At 35.9% G+C, this 27,383-nt stretch overlaps 1 protein-coding gene across 19 annotated transcripts in view; it reads right to left on the reverse strand.

The window, feature by feature from the left end:
- NRXN1 (neurexin 1) overlaps window positions 1-27,383 on the reverse strand; it is a 699,771-nt gene that overhangs the window by 395,070 nt on the left and 277,318 nt on the right. For 10 of the 19 annotated variants that reach the window (XM_051783658.1, XM_051783665.1, XM_051783660.1 and 7 more), the window contains 3 exons: window positions 20,904-21,287; window positions 13,206-13,409; window positions 11,010-11,036 (listed from right to left, as the gene is read on the reverse strand). In XM_051783658.1, the coding sequence (XP_051639618.1) occupies window positions 11,010-11,036; window positions 13,206-13,409; window positions 20,904-21,287 (615 nt within the window). The remainder of the gene's footprint in view (window positions 1-11,009; window positions 11,037-13,205; window positions 13,410-20,903; window positions 21,288-27,383) is intronic. The other 9 variants (XM_051783684.1, XM_051783683.1, XM_051783670.1 and 6 more) reach the window with 1 other exon arrangement.

The following is a 27,383-nucleotide window of genomic DNA, read 5'->3' on the forward strand; positions in this document are numbered from 1 at the left end:
CATAAAATATCCCACCTTTCTGAAACAGTCATACAGCTAAAACTAATAAATACTTATACAATGGGTTTTTTACAGATGCAGTAAAGGAGGGGCTGTCAAAATGCCACAGATGACTCAGAAACCATGTTTTGTGAACTTGTATTTATGCAAATAGGCAGATAACTCAGCTTCTGTACTGCATATGAAAAAGACAAAAACTCTATGCTCTTGTACTGTTCCCAACTGTCTATAATCACATTTCACTGATCTTAATTCTTAAAGAGTAAGATAATTACTTGCTAGGGATTTAGTCCAGATTTCCAGCAGAACAAATATACAAATGTATCAAAATAATTTAATTTATGCGAAATTTTAATGTGCCACCTTTTTCATTTCCTCCCTTTTTTCTTTCTTTCTTTGATTGAAGAAAAGGTAGTCAAGCTTTCTCTAAGCAGTTTGGCTCTCCTAATCACAGAAAACTGAGAAATAGGATCAGATCTGACTCTCACTGAAATTAATTGCAGTTTTTTAATAATGTAGAAATGTTCTATTCATAATGTCTATTTATTATGAGAGGGACAGGAAGAAACTTGGCAATTCACCTCAACATGTGTTAGACCTACTGCAATATTCACTAGCTCTGTTAGTGGGAACCAGACATCCCATTCAAACTTCACTCTTTGATACTGTTTCCCTCTCCCCTGTTTCTTACTCATGTATACCCATTTTATTAAACAAAATAAACACATACATGTATTGAATGAATTTTTTACAAGTATATACTAGGTCAGAATGATGGCTGTGAGCATGTGATGTATTGATCAGAAAAACAGTATCTACCTGCAGAGAGATGGCAATTTGTTTGGTTTTCCTTGAAAAGTTTTCAAGATAAGCACAGGGCCACTGATTTAGTAAGGCATTGCATTTGGAAAAGCAGTCCTATGAATTTTCTTAATACATTTAAATGCTTTCTGAACTAAACTAGTAATGATTTTAGTATCTTTTTACACAGACTTCTTTGGAAAAAAACCCATAACTTTCTATCCACTGAAAATAACTCTTCAAATTGTAATATTGTAATAGAAAGACTGGAGTATTTCTCCATAGAAGTTTTGTTTACAAGCACTTCTAAATGTTTTCCACAAACATATTTATAAAGGCTCATCACAAGAGCATTTTATATAAGAAACAGAGAGTCCTAAGAAACAATGGCAAAAAAAATGTGAAAAGAAAGGTATTTTTACATTAAGACTGAAAGTATTTTTAATCTGGTTATAAATTTAGAAACATTATCAACTGAATTACTGTTATTTTTTCTTAATACTGAATGCCAAAAATTACTTTCTTTACAAAGAGCAACAGACCAAAATTTCTTGCCAGAAAGCTCTTAGTACTAAGTCAAAGACCTTATTCACAATGCTTAGTACATATGAAAGGTCAACTTAATTAATGGTTTATCCTAATTTGACTGGATTTGTCTGTAATTTGTTGAAATATTGGCTTGTGCTATCTGCTACCCTGGTATGGTAATTTTCATAGAATCTGATTATAAAGTTCAGAATGACTGTGTACATCCCAGTTGATGATAGACTTACATATTTTTTCCACCTTTAATGATTCTATGAGTCTATGATTATTTTCACTAGCAATTTCCTGTTTGCTCTGAATACAGGGTATAAAGTCATGATAAAAGCATTAGGAAAAGAAGGTGCAAAGTAATAGGGGAAATGGTGCATAAGACCAGCTAGTTCAGCACTATACTTTCAAGAGCAGCATGGAAAAGCAGGATGGCTCTGTAGGAATCACTAACAGTCACAGCTTCCAGTGACAGACTTGTTTGGGACTACTGGAACTACAGAAACTGCCTTATCACAGAAAGTCCTTGATGTATTTCCATTTCATTAAAAAAACCCCAAAAACATCAAACTATCAACTTCCTGCTGCTTCTTATGGCTGTATAATCGTATATTTACAAAAATACATCCATATTCTCTCAGGCATTATTTTTTCCTAGCTTGCCTAGCTGCTCCATGTGGGAAAGCTAATCCATATTTGTAATCCTCCCTGTTGCAGTGACCTGTATTCTTCCTATTTAAGCTAATCATGAGGAACTGGAACTAAACACACACACAGCTTTCAAGAAGCAGAGAAACAATGACTGCATAATAGCATAATGCTGCTTTCTGTTCTGGTCTTACAGGAACCCCATAGCTATGAATATCCATTGGGATTCCTGGTCACTTCTGAGCACTGAACTGTTTTACAAGAGCTATTTACAATGACTGCACAATTTCTTCAGCTCAGTGCTAACAGACTCCATTGCTGTACTTGCATAATTGAGATTACTTTTTCTAGCATGCATTACTTTGTACATATTTAATTCCACCTACCATTTTACTGTCCAGTCATGCAGCATTTTGAAACCTTTAAGAAAACCCTCACATACAGCACTTCATTTGAGTTTCCTAAATAATCTCATTGCATTTGCAAATAATATTATCTCAGTATTCCTCTTCATTTCTCAATCATTTTTGAATAAGTTAGTAGAGATTCCTGTGGGACCAGTTTTAGCGAGCAATAAAGCAGAGTTTTACTGTGAAATGACTGCCATTGCAGCCCAGTTCACCAATATGAATGACATTACATTAGCTTTTATATATTCTTCTCCTGAAGAAAATAGTATTCAATTGCTTTGTTATTACTGATTAGAACAGCATTCCTCATTACCCCTACAAGATTTGACTGTAACGCCCACTTTCTGTCACAGAAAAAAATTGTGAGGATAATTTAAATCACCAGTCCTGAAATTTGATTAAGTCATCCTGCTTCTCAAAAGCTGAATGCGAAAAACATAAAAGTAAAATAAGAGAACTTTAGGACCTGCTATACATGAAAAAGTTACTTTCAACTGCTTCTTCCCATTAAAATATTTAAAAGGCCTAGTCTACTTCTTCTGAAAAGTCCTTTTATGAAAGATTTGATAGGACCAGTATGAGCTAAACACACACAACTCCCTTACATATAAATCAGGATCTATTAATTCAAGAAAATCTATTCTTATAGATCTAGCACATCCTGGGGGCTGCTTTGTCCCTGTTGGTAAAATGAGAGGCTACATGCTTGCAGCAATCTCTGCTTCCTTCCCTCCAAGAGTCCTCTTGTCATATTTAGTATTTTAGATGGTCTTCTGCTCCCTGCTCTCCTTTAAGAGTTTAGGCTGAAGGATCAGAGGGAACAACTTCAGGCCATTCCAGACCATTCCCTTGGGCTCTGCTTGTAAAACCTTGGCAGCATACCAAAGCTCAGAGCCAGCTGATATGTAATATAGCCCCACATATGCACTAAACTGACAACTATCTGTACCTGGCATGGCAAAAATTAAAGTATCCACCAAAATATCACAAATGGAAGCTCTACTATTTTTCATCAATCTTAAAGTAAGTTTCTGAAAATATTTATGTGGTAGTGCTAAAAAAGCAAGTCTTTATCCGAAAGTTAATCTAATGATTTTTCCACCACCAATTAGGGCAACTAGCCTTACTGTATGTATTTTCAAATTTACTTTTTTTAAGTTTTTACTGTTGCCTTTTTTACTGTGGCTATTGCAGAGCACACTGCTGTACCTTGAGAAAGCCACAGATATACTACTATTATATATTTGATTACTGAGGCCCCTGTTAAATCAGTTCTATCTTTAAAGTACCATGAGTAGAATGTGGGACTTAAAAAGATAAAAATAAGACAGATGAAAAGAGTGAAAAGAAAGGAAAGAAGTATACACATAAAAAAGGAAAACATCTGTTTTCTAGCAAGAAAACTGAAATGCTATTTTATTGACAGTCTGCCAAAAGACTAATGGCAATTTTCCCCTCTGTTAGCTAAGAAAGAGCAAACACAGATGAGGTTTTATAAGCAGCAAGTAGAATGCAGGCACAGAAATAAACTTTATTGCTGTCCTTCACATAGGCTGGAAGCACTGATAGAGCAAAGCCTTCAGTCCCCAGCAGCTGACCTTGAAAGCTTTGTCAGTAGGGAGAAAGTAAACATGATAGACCCTTTAATGGTCAGCCAGCATATCTAAAGCATTTATTTTCACTTTAATGAAGGTTTGAGCTTTTGTTTGCTGTGTTAATATGATAATTGTCTCCCATGCCTCAGATAAGCAGGTTTAGGTCTGAGCTAGAAAAGAGCTTACAGGGACCTCACCACTGGCACGGAAAAATATGGGCAAGACTCTTCTAAAGATTTCTTTATAATAAGCTTTTTTTTTTTTTCTCTTTGTTTGTTTTTTTTTTTTTCTCTTAACAACTGCAAAAGGAAGAGATAAAAATGGCAGAATTTCAGATAACTTGAGTATTTCCCTGCAAGATTTCTTGCTGGGAAACATTTTAGCTGAGAAATCAGTATATCACAAGACTGACTTTCTCAATCACCCACTATGTGAGAGAGCTCACACTCAGAAGTCCAATGTGCCTTCACTGTTACTTTCTGAGAGTCCTCTCTCAAGACAAACTATATCCATACGAAATCTCCCAAAAAGGCAAAGCTTATCTTACGTGAATGGTCAAAAAGCACAGCATCCCCTCAGTTGGCACCTCCTAATATGTACGCTCTTCATGATACTCAATGACTTTTCCTCATGCCTGAAACTCCCTAAAACTGGGCCTCAGATATTTCCTAGGTTCAACTTACAGCTTGTTTTTTGAGCCAAATTCAGGAGAAAAGAATAGTTGAGATATACAGAACTGAAGGTACACATGTTTACCCAAAAGCCTTTCCAACATTTCCCTTCAGTTGTCTAAAAGATCACTTCCTTAACTGGTACAGATAAAGCATTCCATATCTCAAGAAGTGATGTTTCTGTCTTTCTGTAAATAACATGCACTTTCCCAGGATGTTCTTGCTTAAATGTAGGCCAAATTAATTCACTTTGGGACAGCATAAGTCTGTGTTGCTGAAAAAAAGCAGTCGACTCTCTTTACCAGAGGTTATTTTTCTGCTGTCCCTGCACCATTCCTGCCTTCCCCATATCCTGTTTTACTCTACATCAGGTGTCAGAAAACTGCAGGAAATTTACAATTAACGATTTTGTTAATGGGTCACTTTAGTCAAATTCACCACCTAGACACTTGAACATTTGTGCTGGTAGCAAAGCAATGGGCAATGTAAGAGCAGGACCAGCAGCCAAGAAGACAGTTGGAAGAACACAATTTTTAAAGTACATGAAAATTTTTTTAAGAGGCAGATGAAATTCTGTAGCAAAAACCCCAAAGATTGGTATGCAAGCATTTGAAAAACGATCAGCAGTGGCCCTGCTGGTTCCCTTTACATTCCTAGCTAAGTCACTCCTACCGTTCAAGGAGTGGAGAGCACTTTCTCAGAAATATTTTTGAGTGTTAACATCTGTCAGCACCTGGGAAAATACCCACTGCATATTCCTGAGTTTTCATTAAAACCAAATCGTAGACCTTGCCCTGGGTGCTCCCAAGATTACAAGTGAGGGCAAACAGCTACTACCGTTCTCCAGAGCAGGTGGACAAGGAGATTGCAGGAAGAGGTGAATGGCTTTGCCACCACTCCCCCAGAAAGCCAATTAATGTGATGAGCTTTCACTCTACATTTAACAGAGAATGAGAAATCAGAGGCATCGTTCATAACTGGCTTTTGTGACTGTACAGAAAAAATTATGTTCTATCCCTTAATTACTTTAGCCCTCCTGATTATGTTTACACAGGTTTTGCTTTCAAACCTGAACTTTTTTCCTGGTTGAGCTGTTTTCAACCTTGCTTCACAACACAGTGCCTAAAACAAGATACAGGGTGGTATTAGTACAGCTTCAGTACTGAGAACTCCAGTGAGAGTTCCTAAGTAAAGAAGTAGTTTTCCTTTTTTTGCATGTTTTCTGTTAGCAACTAGTAGATTGTAATCAGAATTTGATTGAAAAAGGCCATGTACATTTTCAGTTTTGTGGCACAGCAGCAGACCCTGTTTTTCAGGAAATTATGTGAAAAGGGGCCTTTAAACTCATATTGCTGAATGAGGAGTCCAATGACTTCCTGTTCTAAATCTGCAAAGTACAGGCAAAATTTCAGAATAATTATTTATAATTATTTCAAATTTTATGCCATCATCAGAGGGGAGTCCCTCACCGAACTTCCAGTGAAAGTATCCTGCTGATTTGCTGCATGTTCTCTATGGTAAAGCTCTAGTATATATTTTTAGTGAACTATCAGCCAGACCTAATGCCAAAAATATCAAACTCTCACCCAATTCATAAGCACTGTGTAAGAAAACAGGCCAAATACAAAATCTTACATTTTGTGTGGAGCTACAAAATTCTATAATTTTAATAATTTTCTACTGCAAATAACAGCAAAAATGGAGCACATAGTATATTCTAATAATTCTTTTCACCAGATTGTAAGAAGTTAATACATGGGAATGTATGAAGGATTTGCTTATCACAGTAGATTTTGGAATATCGTAAGAGCACAGCTGAAGATTGTGGAGTTTACAATAAAATGCAGTTTTACAAGCAGCAGCTTTCAAAAGGGTGTATAGTCTTCATTTAAGATTTTTCTGCTGCTTAAAATACATGTGCAAACTGAAAATATACTGTAATTGAACACTATTGTTTGTTCTTTAATATATACAGTTTTTCTCTTATTTACCAATAATCTGACAGAGCCTCTTGTCATGCCCTGGATTTGTAGAATACTTTGACAAGAAAGAAATGCTTCAGTAACAGATGTTGCATATGCCAAACAGAATAATTTAATCATCTGTAATCTGTACATCTTCAGAACAGGAAAGTTTTAAAAGATGAACATAGAAAACAAGGAAAAAAGATTATGGATTATAGAGAAGAACAGAGAAATGAAATTGAATGAGAAATTAAAAATGTGAAGAAAAATAAATTATACAGAGAATAGATGAATAAGTAGATTGACAAAAGAAGGAGAGATGCATATAAATACAGTCTGTGAAAGGGCACTTCACTGGAAGAACAAGTAGAAAATCCTCAAAGCCCAGGATACTCTTCCTAATCGAAAAATGTGGACACCCAGCCAGCATGGCTGGTTCACACATTCCCTGGGGAACTGTATACATGTATACTATGACAGTACTCTCTACTCCCTAGCATTCTGCAATTCATAATGATTTCTTATGACAGTCCTACATTTGAGTGTAACTGAATTCAGCGTGATTTCTCTATGAATTATTGCCTACAGAAGCAAAACTGTGTACTAGAAAACTGACCTAAATCTCTCCTGCACTGTTTACCACTAGTTGAGTAATCTTTCACAGCAACATTCAAAAAACTATTATCCTGTATGTTTTCATATTGAGCAAAAGTATCAGATTGAGAAATGAGAGTCAGCTATTTACCAGTTAACATTACTAATGGTATACAGCATCAATTAATAAAAACCCTACAGTCCTACTCTGCTGACTCATACAAAAATATAGACAGTTTATTTTCAGAAATTACAGCAACACAATATAATAAAAAATGCTCAAAACCCGAAAGATGAAATAACATGTAGGACTGCACATGCCTGTGATAAAGTAAAAAGTATATTGCATAATAAAACCATCAGCCTTTAGAGCTACAGGTACTTGGATTTTTTCAGGTTCTAATGTTTTGGAAGCATTAAAACTGGGAAAAAAATGGAATTTAAATTAAGTCAAGATATTAGCCCTTAACATTGCAGTAGTGAAAAATATGGAAATGTAGCACACCTGTATTTGTTCACAAATCATTCAGAAACTGTTATTGAACTGTAATGCAAATTTTATGGGATGAAGTTCTGTCTTTAAGAAATACTAGGGAAAAATCCCATTCAGTTCAACAGGATCCACTGCTATTTATAATTAATGCTTTATAGTTTGCAATTAAAAGGTAACAATTACTTCTCTCATTGAAACGGAGAATTGGTTTGGTTTTTTTATTTTATTTTTTATTTTTAATACTTTATTCTTAGGTAATTTTTAAGGATTAGCTCATCAGTTTTGTATATAATATATAGGAGCTGTACAGCCATCAACTTAGTTTTTACAGAATGACTAATGCCAAAAAATGCTGTGCATTCATGCAATTTGAACCTATAGAGTTCACTGCAGTCTTATTTTTAAATTAGTTCCTCAGCCAATGAACATTAATACTGAAACCATAGCAGCTATTTCTGTTCATAAAATAAGTTTTCCCCTTTCTCCTAGTGGCAGCATCAACATTGACCTACATGTACCTGCAGTTTAGAAGGACCATTTATCTCACTACCTGACAGACAATTTCATTTCGTAAGCTTGCAGGTCTGAAGAACACAACAAGGTGATTTAAAGATGTGCAAAACTAACATTTCAGCAATGGCATTTTCTGACTGACATGACAGAATTTCGAGTGGTGTAAGGTTTTATGAGGATACCAATCTTCCAGCCTAGCACAAAATATTTAGTATGCTACACAGTTCCATACAAACAGCATGAACAGTCTCCATAAGATTATTAATGAGACACAAGCTCAGTACTGATCTGATATCTGATTAACATTTTGAAATATTGAACTATTCTGTGCTTCAAAAAAGGAAGACCACAAAATGCCACCTCTTCTGCAAGACAGGACAACAGCTAAAGGTGAAGACATGATCAAGCGTAGAAAAAATTGCTACCAAAATCTTAGCTCTGTCCAGGCAAGAGTTATTCATTTGATCTGTAGTGAGCGGAAGACAGGTTTCAGGCTGCACTCAAGCAAAAATGAGAGGAGGAGGTGCACTATTTTATTCACTAGGTCAAAGTAGGATAAGGTGCTTACATTCACATCTTCCTTTTTCTTCTCTCCAGCTTGTTTTCTGTTTAGCTTAACTTTTTTTTCCAAAGCTATCTCTCCAAATTCAAACCAGATAGCTTCATCCTGACATTAGCTCTGTTACTAGTCTAGGTATAACAAATAATATTGCAGTCCCAAAACTGACGTTACATCAACATGACTAACTTCTAAGCAAACCCCCATTATATTGCCTAATAATCAAGTATTTTTTAAGGACTGCTAAGAGCAGTAATTCTTCATAATCTAAAAATTAAGACATGTTATCTGGTTGTTGAAAAAGCACAATGAGTGCAGATAAGAAAACATTGTAGTACTTACCGTACTGAAAGCTCACAAAACCCTGTTCAGTACACAAGCACCAAAGGGAGATGGAACTAATCACCAAAGTTCAATTCTAATAACAAAAAGACTATAAACAAACTGCAAAGAAAAATAACTTATGAGTATTTTATATCAAGGATATTTTGTAGAGAGGTTATGTTGCTTTTGTATGAGAACAAAAAGAACTTATAACTGCTAATTCAATCCAGTACATATATTTCTCATCTTTGCAACCCCTTAATTGGAGGCTTATTACTTTGTGTTTGCAGATTCTCTTTTGATCCAAAACTTGCTTAAAAATGAAACCTAGAAACCATTTAAATTTATTTTTATGACACATCGTTTAGTCCAAAAGAGACAAAAAAAATGAAAACACCTGTTATATTCTGGCTTTATTCCTGTTTTTTTTCCCTATGTTAGTAATTCTGTTTTCAAAGGGATTTTCTGATTTTAGTAAGGAAGTTAAGAAAAAAAGCAATATTGCTTTTCTAGGGAAAAAGGAATTTACAAGCAGCAGGAAATCTCATTACATTTCAGCTCAAAAAGTTGTTTGTCTTACACTTCAAAAGCTTTTTCTCATTGGGACTTCATCAGTATAAAAAATAGTGTCCTGTGGCAGACCAACCAAATATTTCTGAGATTTTTCATGGTTTTATACATTTTAGTAAGTGGCAATAGAAAATATTTGTGTTTATAAGCAGGAAATTTTTATTTTTTAATTTTATTTTTTAATATATAAGGAAGCTATCTTTATGTCTTTGTACCTACAAGCATTTTCTTTATTCTATTGAAAAGTCTGTCTGGATTTAGGTGTGATTTAGATTAAAAACTTGCTGCAAGAAAATTCTACTTTTTAATACAATTGCTGTATTTTTGTCTTGTAAAATCATTAATTGAAAAATCTATTACCAAATGACAACTGCAGATCCTTGTTTTAATCTGTAGGTTATAAAACTATTAAGGAATGTTATGTTAATGTCTTTTAACTACTAACAACTACAAATTACACCTATGGAGTTTGTTGTTTAGCTTTGTTTCTATTTTCATAAAGCCAGTCCTCTGGCCTGCAAAACCTGTTAAGAAGGGAAAGAAAAGAACAACCCAAAACTCAAGTCTACCATACTTACTATCAATAATTTTGTTGACACCATTCAGGAATTCCATAGACTCAAAATAAAATCACAGTCCTTTTTCTCCTTTCAGAATATAGCCTCTTAATCCAAATAATATCAGAGAAGTTAAAATTTAGTCCATTCATCTGGCAAATGTTTCCCTCTGTTTCATAAACATGCATATCACAGAGAAAAATTGTTCAATTTAAGGGTTTTTTCTACATGATTAGAGTGTAAAAAATCATCATAAAAATATGGTTATTTTCAGACTTAATAATGTCCTCATTGCAATGTATCACATTTACATAAAGATTTAGCAAAACCAATTGTGCTATAACCAACCAGTAAATATAGTTAATTGTCTTGGAAGATTATAAATAGAAATTTGTGTAGTACAAACAATTATGTTCCAACAGTCTCACCACAAGTTGAAGCCAAAATGTCAAGAAAACTAGAAGGAGGACACGGGGGAAAAAATGTGTGACAGCTTATCAGAAAAGTTGGTTCAAAAATTCTATGGCTACTGTAAATAAAATAGCCCATCCGGAATAATACAGTACTACAGGTACCATTTCCTCTATGTTTGTTTACAAGGAAGGACATAAATTACGTGCTAGAGTATATGATGACTTTTTACACAATGATATTTAATCATCACATTTCATTAATAAATTATCGAGTGCTTGCAAGCTGTCCACAATCTTTTTCATCTAGTTTGCATATTTTATAATGGTGGAATAACATTTTAAAAAGTTTGAATAGGCACTTACTGGAATTACAGTTAATCCTGATACAGTCTAGATGGGGAAGAATAGATGAAAAATGAAAATTTATCCTTCAAGGTAATAGCTGCAGACATCCAATAAAATCACAGTCCACCCTTCCGGGGACAGACACATGCAAATATGGCCACTCCATATCATCAGTGTTTACAGACTGTTATAACCCAGATATACTGCGATAAATCTTTATAAATAGAAACGACAAATAGGGTAAAAATGGCCAATTTCAAACAAAGCTACATGGTGACAAATCTAAGTGAAAAATTAGGATTAAAAGTCAAAGATGCTTAACTGAGGCAGGCTGCAACTTTCTCCCCATCTGTGAAAGAACAGGTAATTTCTCTCAATGCAATTAAAAAGTGCTCCGTCACAATGGGTCATAGAGCAAGCCAGGCCACAATCAGACATCTTGGACAACTTGTGGATAGTATACCTCAAAGGCTTATCTCCAAAAACTAAGTATTAACATTATTTAGGTCTACAAATAAGGTTTTGTGAGTTTACATATCCTTAATGTATAGATTTAAGAAATGAACAGTGATTACTTTAAAGCTACATTAACTCACAGGAAAAAAAAAAAGTCACATACTTATAAACATTCATCAGAGAATGAAGAGAGTTCTTAATATTTTGAGATTATGTTCTTGCCTGACTAAAAAAAAAATTAAAAAAAAGAGAAAAAAAAAGGGGTGTCAGAGGAAGGAACAATATTGCTAGGGCATGGATTTGTTTACTTTTTATTTACTTTCACAAACTATAGAAGTAGGCAGAGGCTGGTGTTTTGTATGTAAAGTGAATAACCTGATCTGTCCACAATCATCTGCTGAGCTACCTGCATTTATTTATTGCTGAAAAAAAAAAATCTAAACTCTCCACCACACTACTTGATTTTACAGCTAGTCCTGGTTTATACCTTTGAGGAACAGATATACCATCAAACCTAGATTTTGTTTCCATATAGCTGAGTTTGTCATGTGTCGTCAACCGCATCAGAAAAGTGGTTGCAAACAGCCAAGGAGCAGCACCTGCACACCCCCTTTACAGAAAGCACCAGGGAGCCTCCCCACCACGGCCTGCAGCAGCCCCAGTTCCACACTGGAGGGGACTGCGAGGGAAGAGTCAACTGGGATACCCTGTGCTTCTCCTTCTCCCTTCTGATAGCTAAACACCAGGACAGTATTTCAGTGAGCAACCCTTTTGTGAAGTGGAGGGTTGGGTGGTTATTTTCTCACCCCCACCCATGCTTTCTAGAAATCATTTATCTGCAACTAAAACAATAAAATACTTAATTCCCTCTATAAACAGCATTCTGCTGAATGGGAATGGCTGCACGAAATGTGCATTTTCCTGAGCATAATTCTGTTCTCTTTCAGGTCCTGACTCGGACTTATTCATAAGTGTGGTAGAAGTGCTTTTATTTCTTTCTTTCTTTTCTTTTTTAACTAGGGAAAACCATACCCTAACGTTTTGTCCTTAAACAAGGAAACCAATTTTTTTTTCTGTAAAAGGGCTTGTGCCTCCTGTGTTCACAAGGCTGTTTGCTGAGGGCCGCAGTCTTTGGGCATTGAAGGGTTGTGTTATCGTTTGATACTACAAAAATACCACTACAGAATTGTTTAAAAAAGAGGAGATGGATTTACTATAGATTTGACACCTAAAAAAAGGAGACCGAGAAATCCATCAGTGGGAATATCTAATTGCAATGTTTCCAGTATTGAAACTAGAAAGTCTTTGATATATTTGCATGTTTTACATTAATTGGTGGAGGTAAAACTGAATTGACCTACATGCACGTTGTTTCTGCTTGCACATTTAAGTTGTGGAATTGATACTGCGAAGAAGTTGTGGAAGGAGACCAGCCTTCCACAATGAAGAATAATTATTTAGCCCAAAAATACCACTGATGAATTTGTCTTCTTTTTTTAGAATACACAATAGTACAAAAATATTGTGATGGATTATGTTAAGACTAAATAAAGAATACAAAAAATGCAAAAGAAAACAAAATAAATTATAATAATGGCCATGTATTTGTGTATGTACATACGCAAATGTTGCATTGACATGTGTTTATATATCATTTCAGTTTACTTTTAATGTTAAAACAGGCTGTTTCATAAATGTTTGCAAGCAAAAAGAAAAATGTAAAGAAAATGTTAATTTCTTGGAGGAAGAGGTTGTTACCTAGGTTGACCGTTAGCTTAACTCGTCCTGCATCCAGCTCTAAACGAAGGGTATCTGCAGATTCCCTGGAAGTTGTTGCCATTAAAATGCCATAAGCTCGCTGAGACCTGAACCGTAAAGAAACATCTTCGGCCTCTGTATGCATCACAACGGGGAGCTGTATTTTCATAAACATACTTCCATCATAGCTTAAAATTGTTGCCTCTGAAAACATAAAGGAGAAAATCAGTTGTTTAAGAATCGTGCTCTGTCTACTGAAACTCCTTAAAGATAAGACGGCAAATGTGTATTTACTTAGCACAGAAAAATTATATATTACATTTCATTATTACATAAGCAAAGTTGGATTTGGTTTTTTGTTAGGTTTTTTTCTTGTTTTATTTTGTTTAAGTGGCATATCTTGGTGCTTTTTAAAGAAACTAAATTGCTCTGTAATGGCCCAGTCATCTTCAACCAGATCAGTAAAATCACATATAAAGCAATGCTTGAAAAACTAGGCCTGAACTACTCAAAGTAGGTCAAAGACAGTAAAACACATTCAGGTAAACCTTACAGCCTAATAAAAGGCCATGTCTGTCATTCACCTAGATAACCATCCTCAGGATGCTTCATGTATAAACCTATCAGCATTGCTACCACCACAGTTACAATTATCATCCAGTTAGCAAAAAGCCTCCTAAAAATGGGTAACTGTGCCCAGCATGGTTTGGATGGGGCACAGATTGCTTCGTGACTACAAAACCTGTGGTATAGAATCAAAAATGGGTACATGAAGCTTACGACAGCCTCAACAAGAGGATTGAGACTAGACTTGGCATATTGAGGGTAAGATCTTAAAACCCCGGAGACGAGCAAACAACTGTCACTTTCAGACATTACAGGAAACCCTCCCGGCGAGAGGCCCTGACACAGAGCAATCACAGCCTGTTAGAGCCCAGAGCAACCAGCCACAAGTCTTCTTTTCCCAGCTTCCAGGCTGGTAACAAGAAGGTAGCAAAAAGACTGCATTTCTGCTCACGGGGAGACACTGTGGTTCCTAGAAAGCAAAGGAAATGCATTTTGGAAATGTGTTAGGAAGTCCTTTCTTGCAGAACAAACAAACATTGTGGCCAGTCAACCACCACAGCCTTTGGAAATGGCTCTCAGGGTTGTTGACAGTGGCACATCATGGTGGAAGGAGCAGTGAAAGAGTAACACCCTTCACCCAAACACAACAGTCAGTAGGCAGACCACCAGTAGGCTCTGCAGAAACATACAAAACTATCCATTCTTCATAACTAAAATCACTACCCAATTGGCAAAAATGCACTATCTGAATGTGCCCTGTTTTTATGGACATCTGATTATTTACCTACCACTACCTCACTAGAGACCTCCTAGCTTCTTCCATTCTTTAACTCAAAAACTCTCCATCTCAGAAATGGTTGAAGTGTTAGATGATGAAATCTAAACACAATGCTACAGAATCTTTCTTAGAAAAAGGTGCAATTCTGGAGGCACCTCAACTCACTGAATAAAATGTTAGTTACTCGCCCAATAACAGACCAAATGAGCAATGAGCAGAAAGAGAAGACAGCAGAGAACACCCGTGGGAAACTTCCTTATGCTTCAATTTGCTGCAGTATAATGGAGACACTTTTCTACAACAAAGGTGTACTGCGGTCCCAACTTTTCAAAGACTAATAATATTGGTACTAAGTTTAATAAGTATCATAACTAAGTTTGTCAAAACTGTTTCCGTTGCATCTGTTGTATACTGTTAAAGACAGATGAGCTCTTCAAGACTTCCAGCCTACACGATACATGGAAGGACAAAATGTTCCACTAATTCTCTAAGAGGCAAAAATGATAGATGATATTTTCATTAATGGAATCATAAAATGGCTTGGGTTGGAAGAAACCTTAAAGATCATCTAGTTCCGAATGCCTGCCATGGGCAGGGCCACTTTCCACTAGACCAGGTTGCTTCAAACTCCATCCAACCAGGCCTTGAACACTTCCAAGGATGGGGCATCTGCAGCTTCTCTGGACAACCTTCTCCTGTGTAAAGAATTTTAGACCTCTCCAGTACAAATTTGGAGAAAAGGGTTTGATGTTGGAAAAAAGGGATTACTAATACTGGTGTGGAAGTCCTTAGATGTAACAGGTTAGAAGAACACATTGACAGGTTTGATGATTTCTAGCTACGCAAGTAATGATGATTTCAGCATATTCAAAACCTAAAATTTTTCAGTGAAACAGGTTAAATACTTGCAACAGTCTGAAAAGAGATTTCATGTCAGAGTTTTCAGTGAAAGGTGATTTGCTTTTTGACTGTTTGGGGTTTCTCTTTGTTGGTTTTGGGTTTAGGTTTTTTTGTGTGTTTGTTTCTTCCTTACTTTCTTTTGAGGGGAGTGGGGAGTGAAAGTCATGAGCTCATTCCTATGTCTATTTTACAGTTATATTACAACTCATTCCTATATCTAGCTGTCTAGCCTGTGCATAAAAAGCTCACAAGATCTTTATCAAGATAAATAAGATTTAGATAAAGAATTCTAGCAAAAAAGCTAAAGTTACATGCTAATATAAAAGAACACAAAAGGTTTTTTATATGGTCTATTAAAAACCACCACACTAATAGTATTGAGGGCTTTCATATACAAAGCAAATCCAACATTCAGCAACACTGGAAGTCTGCAGGTAACAAGTTATCTTAAGATAATGTAAAAGAAAGTTGTCAGAATCAGCACTGTTACAATTTGCCAACTTTCCTATAATTATCCAAGTTTTTTTTAGAAAATTACAGAAAAAGGAGAGAAGGAACTGTCTTAATCTAATTGGAGATGACCTGTGAGTATTTAACATCATGGTGAACAGACCTGATGTGATTAGATACTCAATCCTCCTAAACCAGACTGTGCCAATTATTTTGGAAACAGATGTTCCAAGAACAGACCAAGGATACTGAACAGAAGATCAAATGACTTAAAAGCTCTGGGCAAGGAGGAATCTCCCTCATGTCAACTAGCTCCTTTCAATACAGGGAGTTCCAAGTCATGGGCTTTCTAAATACGAAGGTATCACAAGGGAAAGAAAAAAGCAAAGCCCAAACAACAAATAAAGTAAAAACAAACACAAAACTGGCAAGAATGAATTGCTAATTTGCAAGGCCTGGTTCCTAAGATGGTGAGCTGAATGATGAGAGGCACCAGTAATGCAAAACTTGAAGGAACAATTTGTCTAAAATTAAGTATCAATTTTTGCCCCCTTTATTTTTTTTTTTTTTTTTTTTTTTGCTTTGGACCAACTAATTCCAAGGAGGTATTTGTCTCATCTTTATTTGAAATCTACATGGCTAAATATTCTCACATAAATATTGTCAGAATGTCTTTTTTCTCTTGTTCAGCTTTCTTTTAATTATTAGATCAAATGATAGTAGGCTAAAAATTTAGCTCAGAATCTGTTATTCATTTGTATAATCAGAGTCTCCACAGCAATACTACCACTTCAATGTTGGATTCATAGCACTGAAAAGAAAAATAGCAAGAAAATCCTTGTAAAACATCACTGACAGTCTTTTTCTGTGGCAGCAAGTAAGTGTATGCAGTGGAGTTACTAACAAGAAATAACCAGTAATACATAATATAAAGATTCATAAAAAGGTATTTTATACATTCATTCTTTGATATTTTTTATAAACTTGACAATTAAAACCTTTGCTGCTTCTGAAGTAAAAACCAACCAACCAAAACACACAAATAAACCAAAACCCTAAAAAGAACCCAGTCAGTTCCCCTTCTCTATTTTTTTCTTCAATTTTTTTCTTATTAAAATCTTCAGGGTTAGATAGTGTTCCTTCCTACATATACATATACACACACAACACTTCAATCCTCTCTGTGCCTAATACTAAGCATGCAAAGACTAGTACTGACCTGAGGGGATTCAGGACCTTAATTTTCACTTGAGCTGCAATTACCTAAATTGCTCAAGAGACTGAGGTACCAACTCTTCTGGAAACTTACCTACAACTGTTCCTACCCTCAGAAATACTGAACCGGATATTTATAGGCACAGGCAGAATTTTCCAACCAGATGCTATTCTTCAGTTCACAGCCTATTTAAATTAAACTGAAAGAAGTATGGACTAGGTACTTGAATTTCAGTGTTCTTTCTCATAAGTTTTGCAGTCAGGTTTGTGTTGTTTTAAAAACATGATGCTTGGTGAGTACAGATGCCTACTGCATATATTTTAATAAATAAAACAGGATCTTTTTTTCTCTGAACCTCTTGTGATGCCTGTGAAGTCCCAAAGAGAGAATTATTAATTTTTTCTTGCTTTTTCAGTTTCAAAGTGTCTGCAATAATATGAAGACTGTATTGCAGCCCACAGAGCTGTTTTTAAAGCATAAAATCGCTCTCTGTGTCTGCTATCTCCAAAACCACAAACAAACTTCGCCCAGAAAGTGACAGACAATGCAGTCCAGAGTCATTCCAGGAGGTATGTGAAATTTGTATCACTTGTAATCAAGTATTCAGGTTTACTCTCTGATCTTGTTTCATTTACCAGTATTAGTAGAGTAATAGTAGTGCCCTTAAAACACACCCCGATATATACCATTTTACTCCTAGAAATTGTGTGAGTATTCAAATATGTATTGGCTGCTACTGAGTGAAATTTATTTTTTGTTCTATTCCCAGGCATTTGGTGTTTTCTCTATGGCAGCTACTTCAGTCCACCTGGGCCCAAAGCTACAGACTTAGTGAATCATAGGGAATCTTTCCATCAGTCTGATAGAAACAATTATTTATATGTGATTTGTTACTAGATAATATGTGAATAGAAGTTGAAATGGTTTCTCCCAATTCCTACACTGGTATTATTTCAGGACTGAAGTTCTAAGCCACATTGTAGGGGTACTAGAACTTTAACACACAGGACCAATCAGTTAAGACAGTGATGGAATTGCTCTAATATTTTGAACACATGATTCTTCATACCATATATCATCATATTACCTTTATTTTTCTTCATTTTAAATTATAAAGCATCCAGATATAATGTAAGGAATGAAAGTTACATTTCTTTAATGGGTATGTGTGTACACAGGTGTCTGTGCATGCACAATGTGGACATCTACACACACTCTACTTTCAACATATTTTCCCCTCAGAAATGTCGCTTCGATAAATCTTTGTTGGCATGCTTAATTTTTCTTATCACTGTTTGATTATTTTAGTATTGTTCATTGTTCCTAGCTATCCAGTCAAGAACATACACCTGCAAAAGGCCTTGCCAAGAGGCAGTCACATACTGTGGTCTACAAAGAAAGATAGGAAGCCAAATTATATTGCTGTGACATCTGTCCATCCATCTGCTGTAGTTTCTATAATCTACTAAAGCCAATCTACAGATTATACTGATGTTTAACCTTACTGAAAATCCAGAGTAAAATCAAGAATAACTTTCAAAAGGATAAAATGGGTATGGATATTATATATATACATATATATATATGTATGTATGTATGTAATTTTAAGTATACCTAAATTAAAATAGGGTCAAGTGGTGTTCCAGGGTTTTTGTGCACTAATAAACTCTAATTATTTCAGATTCTGTATTGTACACCAAACATCCAAGTATAGATAAGTATGGATGTTATCACTCCTGCTTTAGGGGAAATAGCACAAAAAATAAATCATGGCAATAAAAAGTAGCTACATGCTTTTGTTTACTGAAGACACCTTAATCACTTAATGTTAAATATTCCAGTTGTTTAATCTCCAATATTTTATTATAAAGCTTTCTTTTCTTTGTGAAACTGTATTGTTTGTTGAAATGAACATGTTCTTATTTTCTTTAAATTAGTTTGAACAATTACAATTGTGTTGCTTATATCACCAAATACAAAAGTTTATCAGTTACTGCACATTGGCAGTGGCTATAATAACTTTGTGTGGTACGATGCCAACACGACGCTTTCAGAATCCCAAAAGCTATAATCTTACTAATGCATGACCATTTGGGATATGAATATTACTGAGAAGGCATCTCCTTTCAGTGTAGTTTCCTCTGGAGAGGGAAACCTAAGAGCATGAAATGATCCCATACTGCTGAACTGCCGCACATTTTTCTGTTGGACAAGAACCAAATATTATTGTAGAGAAGCCAACACCACCACTATAGTGCCACCATTCCCACTGGGGGCATGCACCCGGAAAATGAAGCCTTAAACTGGACAGTGAAAATAAGGCATGGGAAATAAAAAAGACAACGTTTTCTATATAAAATATCACCACCTGTCCAATATATTTACGGGAAATTGTTATGATGAAGCCCGCTTTGAAGTTCTTTGCAGATCTGCGCGTGTTTATGCCTCTAACGCACATGTTTTCCGACTTTTCATTGGAAAAAAACGCAAATCCGGTTTTCGCTTGTGCCCTATGTAATAGGAGAGTTTGGCCACAGGGTGGTACACCAGCCATGTTTAACGGAAGGCTTCGGGGATGCTCAGGCAGCTCGGCTGTGCCCTCTGCCAGCTCCACTCCACCAGTAACAACAATCTGGAGAGCTCAGAATAACTGGCCATGAGCCAAAGGCATAAATTGTCAGAAAATAAGACAGGAAAAAAATCGAGAAAAATCGGAGAATTTTCTTGCAAATGCTAGTCATATCGTGGCATTAATACTACATAAATGCGCGTATCTGTTTACATACAACTTGAAACATTCATTAGGGTTTTGTTTTTAAAGAAACCATTTTTGTTTCATCTGACTAGCTAGAAAAAATAATCAAACTAGATGAAAAAAAAATTACCTTTCCAGTCAATAAACTTTAGGTTTATATTTCAGGTTGAAGAGAATCTGTACTGTGTTGAATGTGAGATGAAAAAATACAACTTCTGCCATTGACACATTTTCTATTGCAATAAGAATAAAAATAAACACCTAAAATATTAACTACACTTTTTTATTATCTGCCTACTTACATTAAAATCTTTTGTTAGCACACTCCATAATTTTAAATTAATTACAGGATTTTCTACCTGTTAAGTAATTTCAACATCTGCCTTCCTTGCCACTATCCACCTTTTCAATAAAATAAATGGCATTTGTCAACTTCACTGTTACCTTTTCTAGGAAAGAGGGATACTCAGAGATTTAAGATAACTAGAAACAGTTTTCTTGGGTACTAGGATCCTTTTAAAAAGAGTTAGGTAAGAAATATCAGTTCCTACACTGATTCTTCCGCTTTGACTCATGGATGAAGTTCTGGTCACAGATTTAAGTGATACTATGGAATTCAAAAGTAAATTTAATTACAGACTGATATTGACATAAATAGGCAGAGAACAAGACCTCCATTTGGAATTGGAATGTGACCCTTATAGCCATGCAATACTATTTAAAATTGCTTTCACAAAGCTTTTCAGAACTCAGTAATGTATGATGAGAGAAAAAGGAGGCATTTTCTACAAAACATTCAGCAGTGCTGACTCTCTGTCATAGGCAACTAATACTTCCTCATGCATCTTAGAGTCTCCTTGAAGATCTTTCCTCTAGAGTTATTCCTTTCAGTCTGGAGCAGGGCTCCATCTCATATCAAATAAAAAACAGGATGGGTTTTTTTTGCCTCAGGAGAGTTAATGTTAGTTTACCACTTTTAATCATTGTGCAGGATTCTGTAAAACAGAAATGCAGTTATCTCATGGAACCTACCTCTTTCGCACGATCTGCCAAGGTAGCCTGTGCCAGAGCAATCACAAACATATCTGTTCCACCCATCCCTGCACACACCATTGTTTTTACAGGGGTTGCTAAGGCAAGGTTTTGCAGTTTCTCTTGAGCATGAGGGTTTTACTCCAGCTGTGCTTTGAATTTCAGCCATCTGTCGAATATCTTTGCTTTGACCATCAATAAATAAATCTCTAATGCAGCCGACGTATCCATAATTGAGAAGTGCTGTCCACACCTCTGTTGGGAAGACGAGGCCTGCTTTATTTTCTGGTAAGCCTCCAAGATATAAGTCATCATCCAAGTCAAGGATTTCACTTTCCCCTGGTGCAGTATATGGTGTACGTAATGTGTTCACAGATATGGTCCCTGAAAAGACAACAAAATGCATGATTTTCAAGACATTTAAAAGATTTTGGTTCTGCTTTTTTACTCATTCATCTGCACGTCACAAACAGCTATAAGTGAAGCACAGCTATTCTATTTGTACACCTATAGAATCATAAATACACTTCACTGTTTTAATTCCAGTGGAGTACAAATACTGTCAGGAAGTGAATTATGAGAAAAACATTTATGCACAATACTACAGGATCACAATATCAAAAAAATCCAGCCAAAATCACCTTATCAATCTCATAGGGGAAGGGGGAATGCAGTTAAGAGTTATTTTCAGAAGTATCCTCACTGTGCAACAACAACAACAAAATCTTCACTACCTCATATGCATTTCAAAGCATTAAGGGTGAGGTTGCCTTGATAGGTTGTAACCTAGGAGGCATATCTGTCTTTGGTTTGGATCCAAAGACACAGTATTTTTAAAAGACTCTCACCACTTTCAGTGGGCTTTGGATAAGACTTTTTTCTTTAAGTGCAGGAGGAAAATACTCTCATCAGCTTCCAGGGAGGCAATCATTAAGGAGGTAGTGATGCGCTCCTAGAGTGAAAATCAATGCCTCTGGCACTTACCTCGAAATGTGTGCATGTTACAAACAGAGGGAGAGAAGATGTATATAGACCTTCAGGAAATCAGAAGTATCTATTTGATTTAAATTTAAAAATTAAATAAAAAAAATTAAACCTAAAATAGAGTTCTCTTTCTACAAAGTGTCTGATTAAAAAATCTGTAATCAACATGAAGTCACAGAACATACTTATGTCAATCCAATTTAATTTTATTGCTAAGTAAAATCACTTGAAAACAAAATCTTCATGTAGATCTTCATAGAAGTGACTCCTTACCATTCTATGGGAGTGCAAAAGCAAACAAAATATAAATCAAAACATTATATAGGTCACCAGATTACTATAATGTACCAGTCATATCATGTAACACTTATCTTCTGAACATGCCATTAAAACTGAAGAATCATATTTACCACAATGAATTTATCATACACATATATACAAAACTAACATGATTCACTACCTCCAATGTTAACCTGGAAGAGATTCCACAAGATAACACAAATTATCAAAAATGCTTCCGCTGTGATAGGAGTTGTGCACAGGAATAAGACATTCAGATTTTTTTAGAGCATACATACTAAAATATGAGTTTTAAGCAAAGGAAGGTCAGAAAAAGATCATTCTCCTACTTGGATATATCCTAAAATTTAGGCTTCTCTTTTAGTTATGGACTTTTGTGGAAGCTATGTTCTTTCTGTTCTTTTGTTGTTTCAATTGGTTAACTTCAACAATGCAGAATGAATAACTAAAGAATCTGGATCTTTAGTGAAAGGTCTTTGGGGTAAAGATCTCAGGAGGTCCAACTTCCATGTGAGACTTGGGACATTTGGATTTTAGAAGGGCCAGATACCACTACAAACGGTCTCCCTACTATCAGAAGAGATCTAAAAAGATAAAACAAAGGTTTGCATAGCATTTTTGCATCTTTAAAAGGACATTTAAAGAATAAGGATGTGGTCAGTTTTGCCTTTTATGTATTATCAGAAAAGTTTTCTGTGTGAGTTGAATGATCATACAGATGTAAAAATGAACTTTCAGTCTTAACGGTAAGAAATAGGTATGTTGAGACAAGATTCTTTTTCTTCCCAACCTCCATCTGTTGAAAACTGATAAGATTATTATGTTTTGCTAACTCTAAAAATTTGTATTACTACTCAGATTCTTGAAGCGGAACTTGGCACTCCTATGGAACACTTGCTACAGATTTGACCTCAGGCATGCAAGCATAAACACTTTGAGATTTGATCTTATTAATCAGGTGCATCAAACAAGGACACCTGTGAATGACCTGTCAAACCAAGATAGCTAACTTTTCTGAGAGCATCCTGGGCATCAAGAAGGACTGCTAACAGACAAGAGATCATTTCTCCTTCCAAAAAAAATAAAGATGCTGTAAACATAAATCATATTTGTCCTCAGTATTTCTTACTGGTATTGTTGCTTGCTCCCATCTGTTGCTGTACATGCTATTTTAGGACCAAATACTTTAAACCTGTGTTCAGGCAGCACCCACTTATGCACCCACACAAGTTAACTCAGCTGCAGCCTCCAACCTCAAACTCATGAATGCGAGTAATGCTGTTTTCTATTGGACAAAGGCATTTATATTTTCAAGATATTCAAGACAACTTCTAGGACTCCTTTTCCTGATTACTTTGAGTGCACAAGAAAAGACAGGTAAATCTCTACCAGTGCAGCTGCAACATTACATAGTGTTCCAAGCAGAAGCTTTGGAAGCACAGAAGGCTTAGAAAGGTGAATGATAAAGATAAAGGGAACTGTAGATCATCACTACACTCTGGTGATTGTGAATTATAGTTAAGTGATAGTTTGAAGTGGGAAATTTTTCTTCAGTATGTCATAAAGGATTACCCCAAAGACAGCTTAAATATTATTTTGAATAGTTAGCAACAGCTTCTTAAATAAATGAACTTTTCACCTTCCCAATAAATGAAACCCCATAAAATATGCCCTGGGAGAATTGCTCTGAAATCTTAGTGCAATCATAGCATCTAATGACTATTGGTAGAAAAACATGACAGGCAACAACTCCTCTGTGCATCTTTTTCATGTTTTAGACGGCCACAAAACCACTATGACACATCTAGACTATCTCCAATTTACTGCTGGACATATTCATGACATTCCAACTAACTGCCATAGTGTGTGCATTATCTTCAACCAAAATACTGTAAGTTATCTCTATTTAATTCTTTTGAGAGCTACACTAAGGCACATAGCACCTTCAGAAGACCCAAAGCTGTTATGCAGAAGCTTGAACAAAATATCACATAGCACACTGTCTAACAAGAACTAGGACTATAATATAGATAGGCTATAGTCTATCTAATAGCAGACAACCTATGCCTGGGCACCAAGAGGTTCATGCTCTCAGTTACCAAGTTGTCCTGCTTTCCAGTTGAACTTGTAATAGCATGTCCAGGCAATTGTACAGCCATCACTGCTCTTGGAATCCAAATTACCTTTTATGTATCTCTGACAGGTAATGCAAACTTTATTCACTAATTGCTTTGTAAATGCAGGTGAAAAAATTCCAAGAAAAATAAGGGGAAATAAGAAAACTATTCCAAAATACAGTAGAAATTACAGGGTCTTGTAAGTATCCTAAAATTAAATGTAGAACTCAAGTTCATAGAACATGGGCCTGCAGAAAAAAAAAAAACCAAAAAACAATGAGTCTACTAGCACTTTTGGATTCACAGTGCATCCAGAGCTGTGACAGAATTAGAGGGTGCTGTGTCATCTTGGTGAGGTTGTTTTGGGGATTTTTCTTTGGTTGGTTGGTTGGTATTCATCCTGTGTTGTTTTGGGTTTGTTGTTGGGTTTTTTTAAAGCCTGTCTTCTTTCTTAAGGGAAATTTTAATTTCTACAGAAGACATCTCAAGTTGGACCTCATGACAATGGCAGATGCTACCTCAGAAACTGGGGACTGTAATGCACATCCCCTCTGAAAGATTTCAATTGTACTTTCTCTGGGAATTATAGGCAGATTAAAAGGAATTGTTTTGCCAAATCACCAGTGTGTTCCAATTCACTTGGATGTTCCTGCTTATGAATGTGAAGAGACATCACTTTCCACAGAAGCAGAAAGAAGGAAAGCTAATGGAGCATACAAATTTCTTACGTGGTGTAGAGTAAGATACACACAGGTATCCCCCCAAAATGCCAAGGCAGTGGAAAGAATCAAAAAAGGTTTATCCTGAAGATGAGAATGATAAAAAAATTACAAAGAGAAAACTGCACCAGCCTGCAAAGCAGTGCTGGGCCTGAAAAAGACACAAACTCCTGTCTCCTTCCAGCCCCTTTCCTTCCTTGTCTTCTCTCCTGTGCCTGCCTGTAACATCTGTTTATCTGTCCACATTGCAGGGATCTGCCTACAGGGGCAGCCTTTCTCTGGAATGCAAGAGGGAAAGAACATCTCCCTATCACTGAAAAAGGGGTTTCTTCTTAGGGAGAAAGTCTCCTTAAGCAGACATTCAATTAAACTCTAATCTCCTCGGAGAGAAATCTTCAGAAAAAGGAACACCTATCCCAGTACAAGAAAAGGTTAGTAAATCACCCTGTAAAGACACTGTAACATCAATCCTTCTCAAGACAGAATTGTCAAGTTTGACCATTGGAAAAAATGGGACACATCTCATTTTACAAAATAATCTAGAGACAACAGATATTACGAGGAAGTAGTAGATTCAGAGGAGCACTGGCCACTCAAGAGAAAACTATAACCTTAAATTGTAACAATTCTGTAGTAAGAACCATCCTAAAAGTTCCATCTTTGCATACTACCTAGCATAACAGCCCCCATAATCAGATCAGTAACTGTTTCTTTGAAAAGAGCAACACTGAGGCAGTAATGCCTGTCAGGAAACATGCAGCTTCCTTGCAAAGTTTTTTAATAGTCAAAGTAGGAAATATTGTCTGTATTCCTATCAGAATAAGGAAGAAATGGAAAAATGCTGATAGCATGTGGTTTTTCCAGCCTGAAAGAAGAAAAAGGGAATGACTGAAAGACAAGTGGAGTGACTTATTGAGTCTGGGAAGTCATGATCTACCTTTAGACTCTAAAAAACCAGTAGCATTTCTAATCTTCAGAAATTGGACATAAATTTAAGGGTCCTGGATGACCCATGGATACTCTGATTCTGCAGCATTTTACCCAAGAACACAGTGCAATTTAAAGATTCAGAAATTTCTTTAGGTATTGGAAAAGCAGTTTGAGAAAAACTAATGAAATTATGGGCTTCGGCAAAAATTATTGACTTAAAGGACAACTGATTAGTGAGCAGTCCTTCAAAGGAAGAGTCTACAATATAAGTCAAAAATAATCCACCTATGACCAAAATGGGAAATATATTGGGAGTCATAGAGAAGCCTATTGTGCCGCTTTACTGGGCATTGGTAAAGTTTTATCTTGAACTCTGAGAAAGATGTAGATCAGCCAAGGAGACTGCAGAAAATGGTAATAAAAATGGTCCATAGTTACAGAACATGACATAATAAGGATAGGAAGAAGCTGGTGTTTCTTAGTCTCTAAACCAGAGACTGACATAATCTGCCTCCCAGGCAGCTCTCAGTAAGACAAGAGGGCATGGTCTTAAGCTGTGCCAGGGGAGGTTTAGGTTGGATATTAGGAAGAAATTCTTTACAGAGAGGGTAATCAGGCATTGGAATGGGCTGCCCAGGGAGGGGTGGATTCTCCATCCCTGGAGGTTTTTAAGATGAGACTGGATGTGGCACTCACTGCCATGGTCTAGCAACCACAGTGGTGTTGGATCAAGAGTTGAACTTGATGATCTCAGAGGTCCCTTCCAACCCAGCTGATTCTATGATTCTATGATTCTAATATTCAGATCCTAAGTATTATAGAAATATGACATTGGGGAAAAATGTGTGGTGTATTTTGTGCCTGCTATGGACAAGAAAATGATGGAAAAAAATGGGGGGTTGTGCATAGAAAATTATGCAGCTTATGAATGATTACGTGGGAAGGTTGTGACTGCTGGAGGTGACTCAACACCTGTCAAGACTTACACAAGTACACTATCACTACTTTCATTGGAGAGATAAAATATTGGACCTCTCAAGGTCACCCATCTTGATTTTACTATGAGTTTATGAATAAATGAAAAACACTAAGTGGATCATTGGAAGAACTTTCCTTAAAATTCAATATAAACCCATTCTCCCAAATACACAAACTTTTAACGTTCGTTGAAATAGAAACATGTAAATCTAGCAGTTCTTAAAAGTTTGAAAACATGTGGGAAGCAATATATAGAAGTGTAAAAAAAAGAACGTAAAAAAAAAAGAACCTATAACACAATACATGTAATTGATATCAACAAAGTACTACTTACAGTGAGATACTGATTATAGTTAAGCTCTAATTACATACTTTAGGAATAATTTCTGGTATTCAGGCTGAAATTCTAACTTTAGTTCAAAATTCCAGTGACTTAGCCCTTAAATGCTACC

The sequence above is a fragment of the Manacus candei genome, unplaced genomic scaffold (assembly GCF_025592945.1).
Source record: "Manacus candei isolate 608988 ecotype Guabito, Panama unplaced genomic scaffold, ASM2559294v1 h1tg000017l, whole genome shotgun sequence".
NCBI lineage: Eukaryota > Metazoa > Chordata > Aves > Passeriformes > Pipridae > Manacus > Manacus candei.